This window comes from Podarcis vaucheri, assembly GCF_965113315.1.
Source record: "Podarcis vaucheri genome assembly, chromosome: 1".
Lineage (NCBI taxonomy): Eukaryota > Metazoa > Chordata > Lepidosauria > Squamata > Lacertidae > Podarcis > Podarcis vaucheri.
The window spans coordinates 47,256,488-47,276,940 of record NC_138759.1 but is presented as its reverse complement, the minus strand read 5'-3'; the positions used below and the strand labels follow the sequence as shown (position 1 = coordinate 47,276,940).

Below are 20,453 nucleotides of genomic sequence, written 5' to 3'. Positions count from 1 at the left end.
GGGGCAGTGTTGGGGGCAGTGGTGTTCCAATGGGGGGCGGTGCTCCCTGGGTGCCATGTCTGGGGAGGTGACAAGAAGGCACTCTGCTTGCGGCTGCAGCCACATGTAGAGGATCCTCCCTTCGTGGCTGCAGCTGCGAGCAGAGTATCCCGGCACCGTCCGTATGGCACTGGGTGGTGGCAAACTGCTATGTACAGTGCATGTGTGGCAGCGCTATGTACGGCGCATGCGTTGCACGTAGCACCGCTGCCCATGCACCCTACGTAGTGATGCCCCACCCCAGGTGTCACAACGCCTTCATTCGCTCCTGGTTGCGGGGAGGCCACCTCAGCTGTAACTCTGGGAACTAGATGGCAGGGAATTCCCCTCCCTTCAGGGCAAGATGGTCTTTGCATAGCCTTATGGTGGAGGTTGGGGAAGTAGAGGTCACCTCCATCAAGAAGGCTGCCCTTACATGGTACATACCTGATCTGCTTACCCCACATTTAGTGACTTACTCGGTCCTTATTCTGGTTCATCCAGTTCATTGCCAAATTCACTGAAATAATGTGACAAAACTGTTGTGACCACTTAACCAAAATTGGTTCTTGTGACAACCAAGGACTTAAAATTCTTCAAAGTCATTACATAGTAGTTGACAGCAAAAGTAATTGTTATTTTAATAATAATAATTTTATTACTTGTACCCCGCCCAACTGGCTGGGTTTCCCCAGCCACCCTGTGCGGCTTACAGCACACACAAAAACATAGTAAAACAGCAAACATTAAAAACTTCCCAATAGAGGGCTGCCTTCAGATGTAATTCTTTATCTCCTTGACATCTGGCTAAAGGGAGGGCATTCCACAGGGAGGGTGTCACTACTGAGAAGACCCTCTGCCTGGTTCCTGGTTGTACAGATAAAAGGGGTGAAGCCCACCTGCACTGTACAAGCTTGAATTCAAAAGGATGAGCTTGAAGAGAGACTACTGCTCTTTGGTTGTTGTTCACTTTGCAGCAGTCAGACAGGCTTGACAGCTGATCCTCAGAGGTCGTAAACAAGTTTTGAGAGAGAGATGTGGAGGCACAGTAAGGGTACCTGCATTCAGACTATGCTTTGAGCAATGTAACCTCTCTCAAATAAGTCATTGAGTTAGATGCAAATAAATTCCTTCTCATTAAGACTCATAGTCGCTATTCATCTCTTGCTTTCCAGGCACAGACAGCAGTCTGACGGTGCCTTAGTTATCAGTCGCCTTGCCTCTGAAGATGCTGGCTTCTTTACCTGCATTGCTTCCAATGGCCGGGATCAGGATCAGCGAAGAGTCCAGATCATACCTAGAGGTACTAAAAAGCGAAGGAAGATAGATCTTGCTTTGATATTAAGGGGGGACTCGGGTGAACTTGCACAGGAGGTAAATGGAAATGCTCAATTTGTGCTGCTGCTGTTAAACCAAGCATCAGGCCAACGAACAATGCTGAGAGCCAATGCGCACCTACAACCAATCTGGAGTGGGAGATATTTGTGTGTTTCAAACAATGGGTTCCTTCGTATTTAGGTTATCTGAAATAGTTTGAAAATGAGAGGGAGTTGCAGTCATGTGTTTTTAAAAAACCAACCCCAAACTGAGCCACTCACACAAAGCAGCCTCAGACAGTTCTGTTTCAAGCAGCCAGCAACATGTTTATTAGTACTTGGTGCTAATGATGATGAGGCCATGTGGGCCCCTCCAGATGAGCATTCATCCTGATTTGCTTGCACAAATAAGGTTTGATTATATCCAGCCTTCATGGACCATTTGTTCCAATTTGTTTGCAGGGCGGTTATATGACAATAAACATTCATTCTGTTTTGCTTGTGGGGTGTTGCACACACATTCCCATCAGTAATTCATTCATATCACACTTTTCAAGGCCTTTCCCCATCACTTTCCAAGCTGCAAAAGGTTAAAAATAAAAATTGTTTTGCTAGGGCAACGGAGCTCTTTAAACCACTTTAAGTGCACAAAGCTAAAGTTCTGGCGTGCAACTGAATCACTCCCACACAATACTGACACACTGGAGGTGCCCAAATTTAGCTTCATCATTAGTAGCACCAAGTTAGAGCTCATGCTTTTGCATGTAAAAAGGTCCCAGGCTCTGTCCCTGCATCTAAGGCTGGAACAGATTTCCATCAGAAACCCTGGAGAGCTGCTGCTGGTTAGCGTAGACCCGAGGTCAGCAATGTGGCCCTCTTCAAGACTTCCCCTGGTGCCCACAAAGCCTCTGATCATTTCCCCTGCTCACTAACCCTTTCATATTGAGATGGTGAAGGGGATTACCTTTCTCTTCCACTGCCACCATTGGAAATGGCATAGAGCTGAAAAAGGAAGTTGAAAGAGCAATGTTCTTTCCCACTTCCTCTTTCAATTCCACAGCCTTTTCAAGGAACTGGATCAGCACCTGAGTAGCTGAACAGAAGACAGAGTGACCAAGAAGATAGGAAAGAAAAGGGAGCAATCCAGGAGGAGGAAATCAGAGCAGCTGGGGGGACAAAATAGGGTGGAGACAGACAGACACATGCACAAACACTCAAGTTGAATCCAGCAAAACAGATCCTCTCCAATTTGCATTATTTCCCACCATCAGGTCACAGATCATATCTACCTCCATTGACTTTCCAGTAAGGCCATGGTACAAAAACATAGAGCCTCATAATTTTTGTAAGAGATCCTCTCAAACCACAACCAAATCATTAGTCACGTGTGTACACAGATGTGCAGGTTCTATTGTCACACTCTGTAAAAACCAAGAGGATCCATGCCTTAGATCAACGTTTTTGTAGTAATGGAATTCACCAGATGTGCAAGGTTTACTATAAAGCTTACAGGGGTAACCTGTAATTCAATGTATTTTGAAGGGACCCCATGTACAATGGTACCTTGGTTTGCAACTGTTTTGGATTACAGCCACATCAAACCTGGAAGTGTGGGTCCCCTTTTTGAATTACAACCTTTTTTTTTTTTTACAACCCATTTTTGGAGGCCCCATTGGCGAAAGCGTGCCTTGGATTACAATCTGTTTTGGTTTACAACCGGACCTCTGGAACGGATTATGGTTGTAAACCAAGGTACCACTGTACAATCATACACATTCAATCCATTCTACTTTACCCGTAACTCCAAGAGCAAGAGAGCACCTTTTATTGTTTTTCATCTGTGAAGGGTGGGGACACTGACTGCTGGGGTGGGGTGAAGAAAAAAAGCAAGCGGAGGGGATGGTGCCCACAGTATATTTTGAATGTGTCCATGGGCCAAAAGGAGGTTAGCAGCTCCTGGCGTAGACAAGAGTGAGCTAGGTAGGCCTGTGGTCTGACTCTACATAAGCCAGTTAATTACAGTGCAAAAGCAGCCCTCCTGGTTTAATGAGTTAAGGTCTCTCAAATTAGATGGGAGGCTAGAAGACCACACAAAATTCATAAGGGTTTTTTTTGTGGGGTGGAGACTAGGGCAGTTTTGGCAGTTTCAACTTTCAAACTAGTTTAAATCTTCAACTCTATGGAACTCTGGGAACAAGTACTCCTGTGACTGAACAAAGTTGTTGCTAAGACCAGAGTTCATATTTTTGCTGCTAAAGAAGAGCCTTGAAGAAAGAGGCATTTTAACTATAGGTTGATGGTTACATCATAAGGTTTCTGGACAAAGGATCCTGTTGTGGAAAATGGCGCTGAGATTCCTTTCCCACACTTTACAGTAGGCTAGTGTCCAGCTCGAGAGGCCAAGTTCATGCAAGCAGCAGAGCTTTGGGTAGTTAGTCAGCGCTGGGTATTCAGAGCTCGGCATTCACAGCACCGTTCCTGAAGGAATTGGCTTGGCCCCCTGCGTGGACTCTTCCTGGGATTGACAATACCCTTTTCCTCCTCAGGGGAGCTGAGAATCACTGGCCTGCTGCCCAGCCTCTCTGTGTCAGAGGGGGAGACTGCTCAGCTTCAATGTGTTGTGACAGGCAACAATGTGAACATAAGATGGTCAAGGTAAAAAAAGGAAAAACTGAGCTGCAGAATTTACCTTCCCTTCCTTTCCCCTTCAATTCCAGTGAGGCATGAATGGGCAAGCAAAAACTTGCATTACCACAGCAATGGTGAATCCAGGTTTACTTTAGTCTTCAATCCCAACTCAGCTGCTGAGAATGTGGTCTCTGTTCATGTAGGCTTGTTAAAACACTTGTGTGCCTGCCTGTGTTTCTTCCACTGGGGTCTGCAGTAGGTCAGAGGCCTCTCTCTTTCAAAGTGCAAAATGAAGGCATTTCTTTCCGCTCAGGAATGGAGTTCCGGTGAGAGCCGATGGCCATCATGTCCAGACATCCCAAGATGGAAGCCTATTCATAAATAATGTGCAGACGGGTGACGAGGGGTCCTACACCTGCAATGCCTACAGTGGCAGTAATTCTGTCAGTGCTAGTACAGAGCTGAAACTTATCCGGAAGAGGCCAGAAGGTATGTATGCTCTACAGGCTTTCCAGCTAAGCCTCCACAATTGTAGAGTTCCATTCTGAACACTATGAGCACATGCTAGCCACTCTCTTAGGCCTCAGGTAAATGCATCTCCCAGTAGGATCGGGTTCCCTTTGGAGCAGCCTTGTGGGGTTCTTAATTTACATTTCAGATGCCTGTCCTGTTTAATTTTCTCCTTTAAACACAACTGCCCTGATTGGTTTTACCACTATTTCTCTGCTTTACGTTAAGCAATAACTAGTATGGCTGAAACTGAATTTTCATGTTCAGTAGCAGTAGCCCTGTGCCATACCACTTGCTAGGAGGCCAAAGTAAGAGATAACACTCTTATCCTTAATGCCCTGAAGCTTTTGACCTTAGACCAGCATGAGCATTCACAATGCACACAACGGCACCAGTAGGAAGTGAATTATGCTGCATTCCCATTGGCGGCGGGGAATAGGACCAGTAGGTAATGACTACCTTGTTCTACTTCTTTATAAAGTAGGAACTAAAGTATAACTATATTTCTTGGGGTTTGGGTCAAATAGGACAGTAAACATGTTTAGTAGCTGGAGAAAAATGTTGTTTGTACATTAACAAATGAGCTTGTACGTGACGAACTATAGATCTGCCTAATCCCAAACCACTGTGTTAAATGGGACTCATTTGCTGAATCATGCCCATAGTTTCCCCCCAGTGGAAACCCTGCACAAAGGCTTCCACTAGCTCAATGGCCTTCTCCCCACCCCCCAGGTGCACCCCTAAACTTGGCTCCAAAGGTGGTGTTGGGAGAACACCCAGAGTAGCAAATGGAAGCATCTCCTTAGGTTCAGCAATTTTAGTGCTATAGGGGTTTTACATTTTACATAATGCAATGGGCTTGAGTAAAACTTAGTTGATTACCACAATATACCACTAAAATTGCTAAACCTTCTTTTGAAAATGAAACAAAATGTTGCTTGTATAGAAGTGGAGGAAAAAATACGAGATCAAGTTCATTCAGTTTCAGTTATTAAAAGCTAAGGGCTGGACTAATTTCAACCTGCCCTTATAGTAGTTAACAACTGCTTGGTGATTCTCAGACTGAACCGCGCACATACCACAGCTTTCCAAACTGTGTGTCAGGACACATTAGTGTGTCGGCTGCAGTGTGTAGGTGTCACATGAACATTCCCTGTGCTCTTCCCGGGGCTGGAAAAGTATTAGTTTAACCTCCGGTTTGATAGTAAAACTGAATTACTGTGTCGCAAAATGATGCATGCCTAAAAAGTGTGTCACCAACATGAAAAGTTTGGAAATCTCTGGCCTAGGGGATAGTTTCTTACTAAAAATGGCAACTGCTAAGAACATAGGAGATCAAACAGAGCTTATTGCTCATTTCTGCCTTTGAATATCTCCTAAGCTATGGATTCTTATCACATTTGTTCAAGGTGCAGAACACAGAATGTACTCTAGCCTATAGTGCAGGAAGTAAATTCTTCTGTAGTCTTAAAGATGATTGTATGAAACAAACTGTGTTCAAGTCCTCTTCTCTCTTCCTTCTCCTGCAGTACCTGCACGCCTCCCTTTGGACCCAAGCAGGGAATGTGTTGACCAACCACACCTTGCCAACTGTGACCTGATTATACAGGCTCAACTCTGCAATAATGAGTATTACTCTAGCTTCTGCTGTGCCAGCTGTTCTCACCACCAGGGCTGAACCTCATTTTCCCCTAATGTGGTCCTGCTCTAGAAGAAGGAAGTTTATGACCTACAGTCCTGATTGCTTGAGAAATCCCATATTTGTTTACTCAAGCACACACTTACACACACTGGGAAGTGGAAATAGGTAGCAATAGCCAAATTTCTACCTTTCTTAAGCTTTCTGTGGTGTTTTGCAACACAAACACTGATTGTCTAACAGCTGACTGACCTACCCATTCAATGAAATAACAAGGGACTGTTTTTCTAACATAGTTTAACAAGCAATATGGACAAGAGTCAAAAAGCAAGGAAGAAAGGTTCCTTCAGGCTGATTAATGATAACAAGCAGCACTCACCTTTAAAGTAGACTAAAACACAAAAATAAATTACAGAAAGCCACTGAGCTCACATGTCTGTGGAAAGTTGGCAGGTTGACTGTCAGTCTTTCCCATATGGTTATCACAAGTGTCCTACAATCACTCAACCCTTTCCAACTTTCAAGAGTCGCAATTGGACCAAGTGGATTTGCTTCACTACAGATACAGACAGCTGTAATGAAGAGGCCTTGGCAGCATGCAAACAATGCTTAGTACTGTATTAGAGCTGCAAGGGAGTTGCTGAAATGAAGAACTATAGGAATTTGGATTGGGTCTTGCACTTCCGATACCCATGAGAAAATAAGGCTGCAATTCTGTAGCCATTTTCCTGGGAATAAGCCCCTCTGATCACGGGGTGGGGGGTGGGGATTTAATTCCAAGTAAATATGAACAGGGTTGTACTCCCAAGTCTCCCAAAGAACAACGTTAAGGGTCTGTTGTGAAGTTCTGGGATTCTTCATGCGTATCAGTGCCAGAGTATACGGGATATCTCCTATGTGTAGCTAGCCAGGGCTCTGTTTCTTCTCAGAAAAATTACTCTCAGATCACAATGTGAATGTGTAACATATAAGGATAACCACTGATGCCAAGAAAGGTCATGTTGGGTAAGGGAAGCTTTTACGTCCAGGCCACAAAGCAATCAACTTTATTGATCTCTAGAAATTGCTACTGCAGTATAAACAAATTATGTAAACAAGGATGGGATCCCAAACCACGGGCAGAAGGGGGGGGGGGAAACCCTGTACGTTCCGTATCCCAGTAATCTGTGCAAGTCACTTAGTTGTTTTGAGAACCCAAAAGTAAAAAGTCTACATGTCATGTGGAAGGAATGGTAAGAAGCATAATAGTTCTTAATCAGAGGGAAAATTATGCCTACAAGTTGAACTTTAATAGTAACAATATACATCAATTTCCTTTCCAAAGCCTTTAACAGGAAGCGCATGTATACTTTTCTACATTGACATTCAGTTCAACCCACTACTACCAGATGTACTTATAAGGTAAAGCCATGATTTACCACCCAATAGTCCTCTTAGCTAACCTTTAGGGACACCTGATTCGTTAGTCTGATTTTGTGTTATTTCAGTAGTTTGCAAACAAGCACAGTGGCCTATAGTGCAAAAGTCCTGGAATAAATTCAAGGCCTATGGTTCCCAAACTCTCCACGTCCAAGAACCACTTAGTTTCTTGATGGCTCATTTTATGATTTTTCTGCCTGCTGTAGCAATTGCAATACACCAAGCTAGATGCGGTATGATTTTTCATTGTATATTGATTTTTAAATTTTATTTCCTGCTTATTGTATTTTATTGTATTACAATTTGACTTCTGTCATACAGTAAAATGCAATATAAAATAAAATAAAAAGAATGCAATGAAAAATCAGTATATTAACTGTGGTAGATGTGCCGCCTCTCCTCTTAAACCAAAGACACACTGCAGGCCACCTGAATGAAGCTTGTGGACCACCAGTGGTCTGCAGACCACAATTTGGGAACCACTATTCTATGCTATGGCAGGCTACATGAATGGCTTCCAGCTTAAGACTGCTCCTGTGCTCTGCTAAAGCTGTACTGAACTTAAAAGGAGAAAAAGGCAGCCTTGTTGGGTTTATGGAGCTGTCATATCCCTCCTTGTTCATGCTGACCCCGGAGGGCAGCCTTCAGTAAAGTTTTCTACCGAGGAGTTACCCACATGCAAATTGTAACACAGTTTATGGGGACACTCAGCATGAACAACTTTCACATTCTATCTTCTATAGTCTAAAGCATAACAGCATCTTGGCTGATAAAATGTCAACTTTCCCTCATCCAATGCTTTCATGCTTTCACCACTTGCTCTTGAAATGGCCTGCATTTTCCCATTTGCAAAGCACATGAATGCACACGGTAAATCACAGTTCCAGGATCCCTGTATTAACAACTGCAATAACATCTGCCTTAAAGCCTGCTTACATGGAGATCCCACACAGCCAAGCACCAGAACTATGCTCTTTCAAGACCTTAGGATGGAAAGAATTATGCGCAAAACTACCCACACATAAAAGGGTCAATAGACTCTTCCATGTTTATAGGAAAACCCAACTCTAGCCACAAACCATAACTCCATATGTCACTCAATGGAGCAGTTTTGCAGGAAAACTAATGAAGCAGCTCCCAGATCTACTGATAGGTTTTCTTAATACAACAGCATTTGAATACAACAAGCATTTAGTGTGACAACTGACACCATACTGGGCTTGGGGATAGATTAACTATATGGGTAACTTCTCTTTCCAAAACACCCAGATATTTAATTTCAGAAATACTGGAATGAGCAGCATCCATGAAAGGATACACCAATTGAGATCATTTCCACCACACACACTAACATATTATCAGCAATCACAATTCTGCAAGTGCATTTGTGTAGCCAAACTGCTACCTACCACCCATGCAAAAGAGGTGAAACTTGTTCAGGAGAACTATGCAAAAGAACAAAAGTCTTTTAAGAAAAACCCTAAAGGGAGAAAACCCACCCAGACAGCCCAGTGTGGACCGAGCATATTCTGCAATCATGGAATGCTAATAGAGCAGAATGTGTGGGGATGTGCAAGAGAATGAATACTAGACTTGAGTAACCTAGAGTGCAACATACCTGACAGCACAGTCCTATACATCTCTAAGAAGCATTTCCCACTGAGTTCTTACTCCCAGGTAAATAGGTTTACAATTGAAGCCTGTACCGGGCAGGAGTGCTCCACACTGCAACCTGCATTTTTTCAGGTCGCACTATTTTTCAGCTTTCAAATAGCTGAAGGCAGATATAAAAGAACCAAACTGTTGTGAGCTTCAGGGCTATGAACAGTTAAAAATCAGCCACTGTAGAAGAGTGAAAGAAAAATGCATTGGCATTTTATCCCAGAGATTAGTGTTCATAAGTCAGCCTTTGTTCTCAGCATCATCTGACTACCCAATGGGAACAGCTTCACTTAAGACTGTTGAGAACATGGATCTATCGCTCCTCTAAAAAAGCAGCATCTACAACACAGGCAATGTTTAGATGACAGAAACTATATGATCAATGCATATTGCCTGCCACTGAACAGCTGAGTGCTATGGGAACAATTATGTCACAAGTTTTTTCCCCCCAACTTGAAAACGAAAGTGCAAGCGAACTCGGTGCTTGCATATTTTCAATGCAGCAAGGATATGATAGTTTAGATTTCCTTGAAACGGTTTGTATTCAGAATTTGTTTCCTGTGGAAGAGGGAAGGCACACTCAAAAGATTTACCATATAAAAACCAGGCAAGGAATTATATATTTATCCAATCTAAAATTGAAAAAAGAATCCTATGTAATTCACAGGAATTTTATAGATCTGAAACAATGAAAATACAATTCTCCGGAAAGACACAATCTGGGATTTAGCAGCACAATGCTCCATCTGCACCACAGTGGATGGTAATCTTGATACAGATGCACAGCCACCCTGTATTTGCAGCTTTAAAAACATGGGGGGCATTCCAGCTCTGGCTTCTCACAGCAAGGAAATGGAGTCAGCTCTGTATTAATGCTTTATAAAATGATGACACAGGTTCCTGAAATGGCAGAACGTGTAGTTTTGCTATGATTTTTTAAAATGCTGAAGGAGTATGCCAACGTTTGATTTTAACAGCTGGGTAGCATATATAGCTGAGGGAATCGCTTTTTGGAATGTGTTCCTAAAATGCTGAGGAGTTGCGTCCAAATTCATGTACAGTTAGCAACTGCCTATTTACTGTGCAAACTTGCAAAAGCACCTTATGGAAATCCTTGCCTTATTACTTGAGGCTTTGTGCAAAAGTTCTATGGTTAACAACAGATTGTGTAGTTGGTGGCAGCTTTGTTAAGAGTGTGTTTATACTTTCAGAACTCATGACTAGAATAAGAGAAAGAGGCGGGATGGATTTGTACATAGGAGCAATAGGGTCTATTCCAAATTCTCATAACCAAGCATGTATTTACATTTGATGCAGTTATATTTTAGTATAGGGACTCATGCTTTTTCTTACTTTTTTACTGAATCTTGCAAAGTCAAAATAGGCTAATCATCAACTGTTTTCTAGTGACAATTGTGTAGTCAGGCAGAGTCCTGAATTATGGATGATGCCCGTTATCACAGACCATGCCAAATCATTTTCATGCTGCAGCAACAAACAGCTCTATCCCTGCAAAGGGATCAGTTCTGGAATGACAGGAATATGAATGATAAAGATGCATAGGAAGCACAGAATGCTCTCCAGGGTTACCTCTGAGTAGAGTGTGGTAACAACCACTAAACAAAAAAAGAGATTGCCATATAGTTTGGGATCAGAAGCAGGTACATAAAGAACCATATTTCTCAAACGCAACGCACAGAAACCTAGTGACTCTGCTCGCAGCATTCAGGAACTCCAAATAAAGAAAGAACAAACCAAGTGTTCAATTGTCTAAGTTCTAGTTTTAAAGTAATCAATTTCATATGGAAATGCGAATGGAAGTGGCAGCCTGCTACATCAGGCATGCGCCAGATGAATTCAAATTCAAGGAAGTACAGACACTGCAGGAAAAGGACAAGGAAACCTGCTCAAAAAGCCACATTATCTACTACCAACATTTATTTCTGTTAAAGCAGATTATAAATCAGTACAAATATATAACTTACGTTTGCTTGTAAGGCCAAGTTTTACGAGTAAAATTAAAAATGAGATGGATTTTCATGATTTCCTGAAGGACGAATATGGAATAGCTGCAGTCTAGCCACAAGCTTTCACATAGAACAGTGGGAAAAAGCTTTTTTAAAAAAATAAAAAATAAAATCTAAATTCTATTCAATGCACATAAAATGGGTTCCTAAGTAGACCTGATTGTAGATATGATTACAGTCAACTTACCACAGTAGTGTTAAAACAGATTCAAGACAAGGAAACTGCAGCAGTATATGAAAAAACCTATATGTACTCCAATATGATCTAGTTTGAATTCTTTTTAAAAAAAGATAGAATTTACCCATTGTTTTTAAACCAAGACAATACTGCTCTTAATACTACTCTACTGTGATTTTTTTTTTTTAATTGGTCATGATTCATGATTGTTGTTGCAATATGCTACTTACAATGATAGGACAAGAACAAGCTAATAACTCTGCTCCCCATTCTACTCTCATATTACTGACCGTAAGAATCAGTGATAAATCAATCTTATGTACAATTTTACATCCAACCCCCTTTTATACCTTTGGCAAGATTACTTACAACTCATTCCGCTTTTATTACCTAGAACTATTTAAAATAATCTAAAATGCATAAAAATAAAGATTTTGGCTTTATTTTATATATAATAATTATTGTGTTACTCAAAATGGAAGCTCATCCTTTTCCACAGACGGCATATGCCAAGCAGCTCTCATTTCTTCCCATTCCCCAGCTGAGCTTGTATCCCCCTGGCTGCTCCTCCCTCTTTCCCCCCTGCGCAGAGGAATGGCTCGCTCACAGGAAGGTAGACAGATACCTCCTGGAGATAGTGGCGACTAATTTGCTTCTCATCTTATGAGGTCTTCTGAAGTTCTGTGCGAGGAAAGGGCTTCAGGGCTCATTTCCCTTCTTCAGCCCTTTTGAGGTTTCCTTTGCCATTGAAGCTCCCAAGCAGGAACGCAAGCGGCCCAGGGACATTTCCTAGATTTCCCAATAGTTGTGTGGTTGGGGCTTGAAGCGTCTCCCCCCACCCCACCCCAATTGTTCCCTCTCTGTATGCCCACTGATTCCATGGGGACACCAGCAATGGCGTATATGCTGCTCACTCGTCCCTCTGCCCCCTTGTATCCCCCTTCCACCCAGTCCAATTCCAACACACATACATACAGACTTAAGCACAAAGCCACGGGACTGCTTAAAGTTCAATCTCAAAGGTCTTCTGCAATTCGCTCGAGAAAGGGTTAGTCGGAGACGGGTTGGTGCGCTGCTTCGATTTGCTTTCCAGCGCCGCCCATTGCGCTTCAAATGGATCAACCTGCTGGGCAGCTGCAGGCGGCAGTACATGCTTGTCCTCTGTGGGCCATTTGGCAGCGTCCACACCGTTGAAAGCAGCCGACCCGTTGAGCTGCTGGGGAGGAGGTTTGAAAAAAGGACTGGCAGTAGCGCTGTTAGTTTCGTACTGGGGGAATGTTTGCTGCTTTATAAGACTAGGCGACTGGTGAGAGTGGGATCCTTGAGTGTGGCTTGCCGTGCCAAACACGTTTGCTACCATCTGGGAAGGGGTGATTCCAACCACCGGCACACTTGGGGCAGAATAGGGCATTCCATTTGCGACAGCGTATGGCTGAGCCGGGATAAATGCTGGTTGCATGGGCTGGACCACACCGACAGGCACAGGCTGAGATGCAATGAAGGTGCCGCCTGGAAAAGCTGGGGCCGCTTGAGAAGCCACAGGAGGCTGGAGGAGAGGCTGGGGAGCTGGAGGTGGCTGCGGCTGCGGCTGCTGGGACCGGACAGTTTTGGACACCTCTTCCAACCAACGGTCTGCCTCGGAGGGAGTACGTCTGTGGTTCGCCTGGAACAGATTCGGTGAGGCAGCTCCTGAGTTGGTACTCCACTCGGAACCTATGAAGGAAAACAGAAGTTAGGGTAAGATCTCAGCAAGGGATACGCTTCATCCTGTTTCTAATCACTGCTGCTTGATAATGTATCTAACAGAGACCTTGAAGAAGTTCCAGTTTCCAACCATAATTGGATCAGACTGGTCAGTTTCATAACAGCAGTTGAGATCACTAAAACTAATATAGCAGGTTTGATTAATCAGACAAATGTGAACTTGCACTTGTTCATACTGGAGTTATGCCCAAAGACAGACTTTACAACATCCAGTCCCACTTTCAAAGTAGAAAATATTTACACCCATTCAGTTTCAGTAGAATAGCTCCTCATTCTAAAGCTCAGTAAAGGAAAAGTGCAAGCCGTGGTAACTGGACTACAGGAATGTACCAGATTGCCAGTCCCTAGGCCAGGGGCTATGATTTATTTTATTGGCTCCAGGAGCCAGAACTTAGAAATAGGCCAATTTTGAAAGGTGGGGGGGGGGCTATCCTGTCAGTCACATGGCATCACAATTGACAGGTGGGTTGCCCCTTCCACCAGTCAAATTACAGATGGGAGAAACTGCTGCAAAGAGCACCCAATTGCTCTCTTGAGTCCAGCACTAACTGGGATACCCCTTCCTCGAATAGAAGGAATGAACCTGCTTACCACTGAGTTTGGGTGCACCTGCGCTGCAGGCAGCACTCTGATATGCTTGACTCAGAATAATCACACAGATGATTGATGCTCAATGCTGGGTCTCGGCTCTGCACAGCTAGTTGTCAGGTACTTTGGGCGATCAATAACATGGCTTTGGTCAAGCCCTGCTTTTACCCACATGCTATCAGGTATGGGTGGGGTATGACCTGCCCAAAACAGCATTGTGGATCTAGAGGGCCAAGATTGGCCTGCAGACTATAGGATCCCCACCCGCCCTGGGCCAAATGAAATGCTAATAAGGGAAGGAGGGTATAGTACATGGCATTCCAAGCAGGCACTGGGGAATTTATGCACCCCACTTTGGAATCAGGGAGATTGCCAAACATGATGTGCAATGGCCCAATCGCCAATTACAAGCCTGAGTGTGTGATATCTGTACTGACTGCTAAATAAATAAACTCTATGACTCGGAATTCATCATTTGCAAAACTGGCATGATAGTTTGAAACTGTACTTACTGACAGCTTGTTGCTTTCGTTCTTTCCCTTCCTTCACTTATACTCCTTGCTTACGCTTTCTACGCAATTCAGTCTGTTAACCTCTGTCTAATTGCTCTGTAATATTCAATACTTAACATTTCAGTTTCTTTTAACTTGTTTCAACTTAATACTTCTTTTCTGGATCATGCCTTATTCCCACCCACTTCTCTGCAAAGGCTAAACCCCTGTCTCCTCCCTCTATTGAGTTTCTTTACTCTTTAATCTGAAAGGTCATATTACTATTGTCCAACAACCCCCAACTTAAGCAGATTTTGATGCTTCACCTTGGAGCTGCTTCTGGGTCTTTCCTTCCAACTATTTATTTTCATTAATTTTCTTACATTTATATCCTGCCTTCCTTCCATCGTGAGTCCAAGGCAGTGTATATCTGGTTCCCGGGCTGTTATCCATCCAGGCACTGACCAGACCCAGGCCTACTTATCTTTGGCAAGATGGTGGCCTCATGTGCCATCAGATGAGAAGCTATAGCTCAGTGGTAAAACTTGTATGCTTGGCTCCATAAAACATGAAGTTCTGCCCCTGCCTTCTGGCTTACAGAACCTCAGATAGCACTGTAGGGTTCTGAAAGGTCTCTGCTTCAAATCCAGTCCTGCTGGATCTGACCAAAGACCCCTCTAGTCTCACAGAGGCCAACCAGATGCCTGTGGAAAGCCTACAACCAGGTTCTGAGTGCAACAGTGCTCTCCCCATGTGTTATTCCCAGAAACTGTTATTCAGAGGCACACTGCCTTCACCAGTGGAGGCAGTAAATATAAACATCTATTGACCCAAAAAAGGGTGTACAAATTTGGCTTGGCTCAGTAGTCAGCCATTGCTGGACTTCACCACTGATTCTTCACTTTGCCCAAGTCCTCTACAGATGCCAGAGGATTCTGGGTAGGTCACATGTTGCTCTGTAGTTTAGAGAAGGAGCAGCACATGCTGCTTCTACATGCTCCAAAAATGCTTCAACACTGATCTGTGCAATAGGACTCTCATGCTGCACTGAGCAACAGGTGTTTTAGCCAACCAAAGTACAGTGTGAAAAAGACATTCCCATAAGTTCTGCGCAATTCATGGAGAACTTCAGGGAGGGATCGTTGTGCACATGGGCATCATGCTATGCCAAAGGTCTAAGCTACTTGCCCATGGTAAGCAGAAATGTGGAGGTCCAGCCAGACACAACTGGCACAACCAACCTGTGGCTTTCCACTGCAGCAAGGTACGACATACATGCATTTTTATGCCACTGGGTAAATGTATCTGGCAACCCTTGCTAAAATGCATGCATACATGCATTCAAGACTGTACGGATGTTTGGGAAGTACTGGTATGCAAACAGTGATCCTGTCTGGTACATTACATGTACAACTGCCCCCAAATCAGTAGATTCATCCTTTGCTAGAGTTTAACTGTGAGCTGCACTTCAGGGGTGAAGTCAAACCACTGTGTTAGCAGCACCAAAGTGACCTCTTTGGGGCGCAAGCATAGTCAGTGGGGATGGAGGCCCTGGGCTTCCCCCTCTTGACCTTGCTGATATACCCCAAAGGAAAGCAGAGTAATAAATTTGGCACTAGCCTGGCTGCAGGAGTTGCCAGAAGGAGGCATACAAGGCACCATCCAACCGTCTTAGGAACTCCATTCAGGATTTGTGTAGGATTTACGCCATAGCCTTGTCTTCTCCTGAAGATGTCCCACAAGGCAGAGGAGGTTTAGGATCAGTTTTCCTTCTCCTAGATAGGCTACCCTCCCAGATTGACGAGTCCCATGTGCCCTGCTACAGTGCCAGCTTTGAATTTATGAATGGTGGCAGATGTATCCTGGCTATTAAAGTAGTCTTGCTCCTGCAGTAAATTCTTATCCTCTCTCAAGCCATCTAAATGTTTCCCTAGATACTGAAGTAAAAGTACAAAGCTGCACCTCAAACATCCTTGAACACCTATTTATTATTCCTACAACTGTCCCTGGCTGGTGATGATACAAGGGAGAGCCTTGCTGGTGGTGGCACCCCAGATTTGGAACTCCCTCCCTTCTAAGAGAAGACTGATGCAGACACAGTTGAGCTTCCTGCACCAGGTAAAGACTTGGCTATTTGCCCAGGCCTTTGCAGGAATGTAATGCCAGATTGGATTTTTTCTTTTCTTTCAAATTGCAATTCCTCTGCCTTGCTTTATGCATATTTTATTGTTATCTTCTCTGGAATTGCTTTTTGTAGCAAAGAGTAAAACAGAAAGGCTGTAAATAAAATAAATGGATTCCTTTGCTTTGCCTCAAACCAGATGGCTTTGGATATTAAAAATCCCCAAGCAATGCATTAGATGAAAGATCCCTCTAATCCAGCACCACATATTTCAACACACAGGATCTGTGCCCGGTCTTACCAGAAAGAGTGGCTGCGGCTCTAGTTTTAGCAGCAGCTGGAGCAGCAGGGGCAAGAGCCCAAGGATTGGTTTCACGAACTGGTATTGCTGTGGGTGCTACAGTAGTTTGAGCTGGTTTAGCAGTAAGCACACTGAAGGCAGAGGCAGTGCCATTAACTAAAATGGGAGCAGACAACATCAATGCTGTTAATTCATGCAAGGCATGCAGGTGACTGGGATGTTAAAAATAAATGTATGATTTCTGCCAACATGCAACACACATCAACATCTCAGCCACTCTTTCACACTGTTAATCTACTGACATTTTCTATGATGCAAATTACATTTCCTGTTGACTCAAGTGTTAAGACAACCAAGTAATTTTTAACTATTTTCCCCCAGCAGAATGCAAATAAAATGACCTCCACATTTTATACTCAAATGTAATCCAATTTGTTTTTTATAACCTAATCAATACAGTTAATCTACTTCATCTGCACCGAAAATTCAAAGCCATTAATTACAGACTTCTACTATCCTACCCACATGCTTAAATTTAAAGTGTCCATGAAAAACCAAAGGACATGAACTTCATGTTCCACACATTCTTACTTCTTCCTCTTTCTCCCCCATTTATTATTATTTTTATTATTACTTGCTTGACCATGAGCGACATTCTTACTTCCTGAGCACTAAGGGTGTGGTTTGAATTGAGAAAGTGTGCAACAACTTGGAACTGTAAAGATATTCTGGCTAATGAAATAAATTTCTACTCCACAACCTGAAATTCTAGTCACAATTTGTCTTTCACCAAAATTCGTTGGGATTATTATTGGTCTCAAGGATCCAGTCTTAAGTTACTTTGAGCAAAGCTATCAAAACTTTGAAGTTGCACTTCATTTAAATCAACACACCAATTGTTTTCAAGGCTAAAAATGTGATCTTCTCTTTGAAACCATTTTATATAACTGGTTGAATAGTTTTGGATGGGCCCTCATCTTTCAAGGAAAAGGCTACAAAGCATATAAAATGAGCAAAGCATAATGACTTCAGAGACAAACAAGGCACTTGCAAGACACTTAGAGACATTAAAGCAATGGCGACGAAGGAAAGCAGCATTGCATATGTAGCAAACACCATGAATGTACCCAAACTTAGAGAGGACACACCTTGAAAAGCAGGAGACTGTGGTGCAACTACAGTGACTGGTTTTGTCATAGGGGCAGAGGTGAAAGGGTCCTCCGACGGTGTGCTAAATGCATTTGTAATCTGGGAGCACAGGGAACTAATGCTATCCACTTCTCCTTCAACCTCAGGAACTGAAAATAAGAATAAAAATTGCACAGGAATGCAGTCAACTGAATGCACAGGGCACATTCTTCTCTCCTCCCCCCACTCACATGTTTCAAGGGCTATGCAATATTGGATCAGCCCTAATTTAGCAATATCTAACACACACACCCCAAGTACTAAGTGTTTAATTCATTCCACTGTGCAAGCACATGAATTAAAATATCCCAACTTAAACCACAATGCTCATGGCCCAGACATTCAGACCATACATTTCTACCTCTGAATGTGTTCCATGTAGTTCAAACTGTAAAGGTATTTAACAATAGTAAATATTATTGGGCTAGATATGTATAATACAGTGGATCCTCGGTTGTCGAGCGTAATCCATTTTGGAAGACCGTTCAACTTCCAAAACATTTGACAACCGAGGCACAACTGCCAGTCGGCAAAATCCATTTAAAAAATGGAGAAATACAGAAATATTATACAGAGGAAAGTTTATAGAGGTTAAGGTCACAATGTAAGTACACTTTGGTGCAGAGCAAACAACAAAATTGGTGACACTGACACTGACATTTCAAGAAAGAAACAGTGAAGGTACGAGGGGCAGAGGATCACAACATCTCTTTATAGAGATCTCTCTCAAATGTGGTGATCAAGTGAGCTCAAACGGCATCCAAGTGGACATGGGGATCAATTTTGCCCTACCTGAGTTTTTCATGGGGAAGTCGCTCTTCCTCTGCACCGTTGAAGGGAGCTCATTTATTCGCAAAGAGAGCTGTCGTTTAAATGGGGACATCTTCTGGCTAAGAGCAGGGAAACCTCTGAACGAGCCTTGTCTGGCTAGTTGCTCTATGGGAGCGTGTCTTCGTGGGATAGCATGGGGGTTATTTGACTCTTTGTCAGCAGAGGATGCAACCTCAGCACTAGGAGAGGTTGGGGAGCTTGGTGATGGGGCTGTATTGCCAGGTACAACAGTCGACACCGCCGCTTTCACATCAGTTTCAACTGCGAGAAAAAATAGCAGGAAAAAGTTAATACAGGGATATTGGCTAAAGAGACCTTTTTATCATTGGGTTCTTCAGAGATTTTTTAAAAATTTAATTAAAAACAATATGGTAACTTCCTGGATAGATAGATAGATAGATGATAGATAGATAGATAGATAGATAGATAGATAGATAGATAGATGATAGATAGATGCAAAATGCTATTTTTCTACAGTAATTGTTTTTTGCATTTTTATCATGACTAATGCAGAGACAGTGCTTGGTGCAATTAACTAGCCTCTTAATCTATCCAGATTAGTTTAGCAAACATTTCAACGATAATAATGACTTGTTATGAATTCCATTTTCCGCCTTCACTGCTACTGCTCTGTTGTTTCAAGATCAGGATGGAGCAAATCGCCTCTCATCTTGACACACTCTAAATGGGACTGCCTTTGAAGACTGTTTAGAAATGTCATTTGGTTCAGACTGCTGCAGCTAGGCATCTTATGGGGGTATAGGGATGTAGGACTCATGTTACTCCCCTTTTGTAACAAATGCACTGGATGCCTATTCCTTTCTGAATGCAATTCAAAGTCCTCATTTTTACCTATAAAGACCTAAATGGCTTGTGGCCAGATTACCTGAAATGCCTCCTCCTCCTTCTCCTTCCATATAATCTTGCCTGAGAACGTAGATCTTTCACAGAGGCCCCTCTCAGTGTCCCTTCAGGTATCCATAACATATGACAGGGGCATTTCTGTAGCTGCCCCCACCTCTGGAACTCCCTTGAGAGATCTGCACTGGTTTCACGGCGTGCGTTTAGGAAGGCAGTTAAAGCTTCGGCTTTTAATCAAGATTTTAAGCCCTCTGAAATACTCTGCTGTGGGTTTGGTTGTTTGCTATTGTTTGTGCTCGAATTCACTACAAATGGCCCTCTAGAGCTGGATTTAAGTCTTTTATCTGTTTGAACATTTCATAGACATCACACAAAATAATAAGCCATTAATGAATGGCTTTTGCATAGCAAAGGGCCATGGAGATGCTGCACATTGATCTGCCAGAGATTGGACAGAAATGTATAGGGAGCAATTCAGTGCTTCGCTGTTTCAAAAATCCCATCAGTTTAAGCGTTCTTGCTTTCCCAATGGAATAAGCTTCCCTCGCATACTGTATTGCAGTTTGCCCCAGTCCCCCCCCCAACAAGCCAATTCGGGGTGGGTGGGCAAGGAGTGGAGAGAAGGGGAAAGCCCCCATTGCAGTAGTGGAAGTCCCTGCGCAGGCTTCCACTAGCAGGACCAGGAAGTAGAATCTGGTCTTCAGTGTGTCGTTCCAGATAATGAAACTAAAATTGCAAACATCTTATCAGAATATTGTGTTCTACATTAAGCATTTTCCAGGCATATTTGAATTAAATGTGGTGAAATAAGCAACAGTATGCCAAGATATGGGACAGAGAAGCTCATTTAAATGATTTGCTCGAGAATAGCTCCAAGACCTGCCGCCTTCTTCCACTTCTTAATTTACAC

At 43.1% G+C, this 20,453-nt stretch overlaps 2 protein-coding genes across 9 annotated transcripts in view; one reads left to right on the top strand and one right to left on the bottom strand.

The window, feature by feature from the left end:
* Positions 1–6,537, top strand: part of PAPLN (papilin, proteoglycan like sulfated glycoprotein) — a 62,741-nt gene extending 56,204 nt beyond the window's left edge. For all 3 annotated transcript variants that reach the window (XM_082239377.1, XM_082239376.1, XM_082239375.1), the window contains 4 exons: positions 1,194–1,321; positions 3,881–3,989; positions 4,276–4,451; positions 6,002–6,537. In XM_082239377.1, the coding sequence (XP_082095503.1) occupies positions 1,194–1,321; positions 3,881–3,989; positions 4,276–4,451; positions 6,002–6,150 (562 nt within the window). In that variant the 3' untranslated portion in view covers positions 6,151–6,537. The remainder of the gene's footprint in view (positions 1–1,193; positions 1,322–3,880; positions 3,990–4,275; positions 4,452–6,001) is intronic.
* Positions 6,538–11,108: 4,571 nt separating this feature from the next.
* Positions 11,109–20,453, bottom strand: part of NUMB (NUMB endocytic adaptor protein) — a 63,295-nt gene continuing 53,950 nt past the window's right edge. For 4 of the 6 annotated variants that reach the window (XM_082240103.1, XM_082240106.1, XM_082240105.1 and 1 more), the window contains 4 exons: positions 18,644–18,943; positions 17,812–17,961; positions 16,664–16,819; positions 11,109–13,110 (listed from right to left, as the gene is read on the bottom strand). In XM_082240103.1, coding sequence (XP_082096229.1) covers positions 12,401–13,110; positions 16,664–16,819; positions 17,812–17,961; positions 18,644–18,943 — 1,316 coding nt within the window. In that variant the 3' untranslated portion in view covers positions 11,109–12,400. The remainder of the gene's footprint in view (positions 13,111–16,663; positions 16,820–17,811; positions 17,962–18,643; positions 18,944–20,453) is intronic. The other 2 variants (XM_082240107.1, XM_082240108.1) reach the window with 1 other exon arrangement.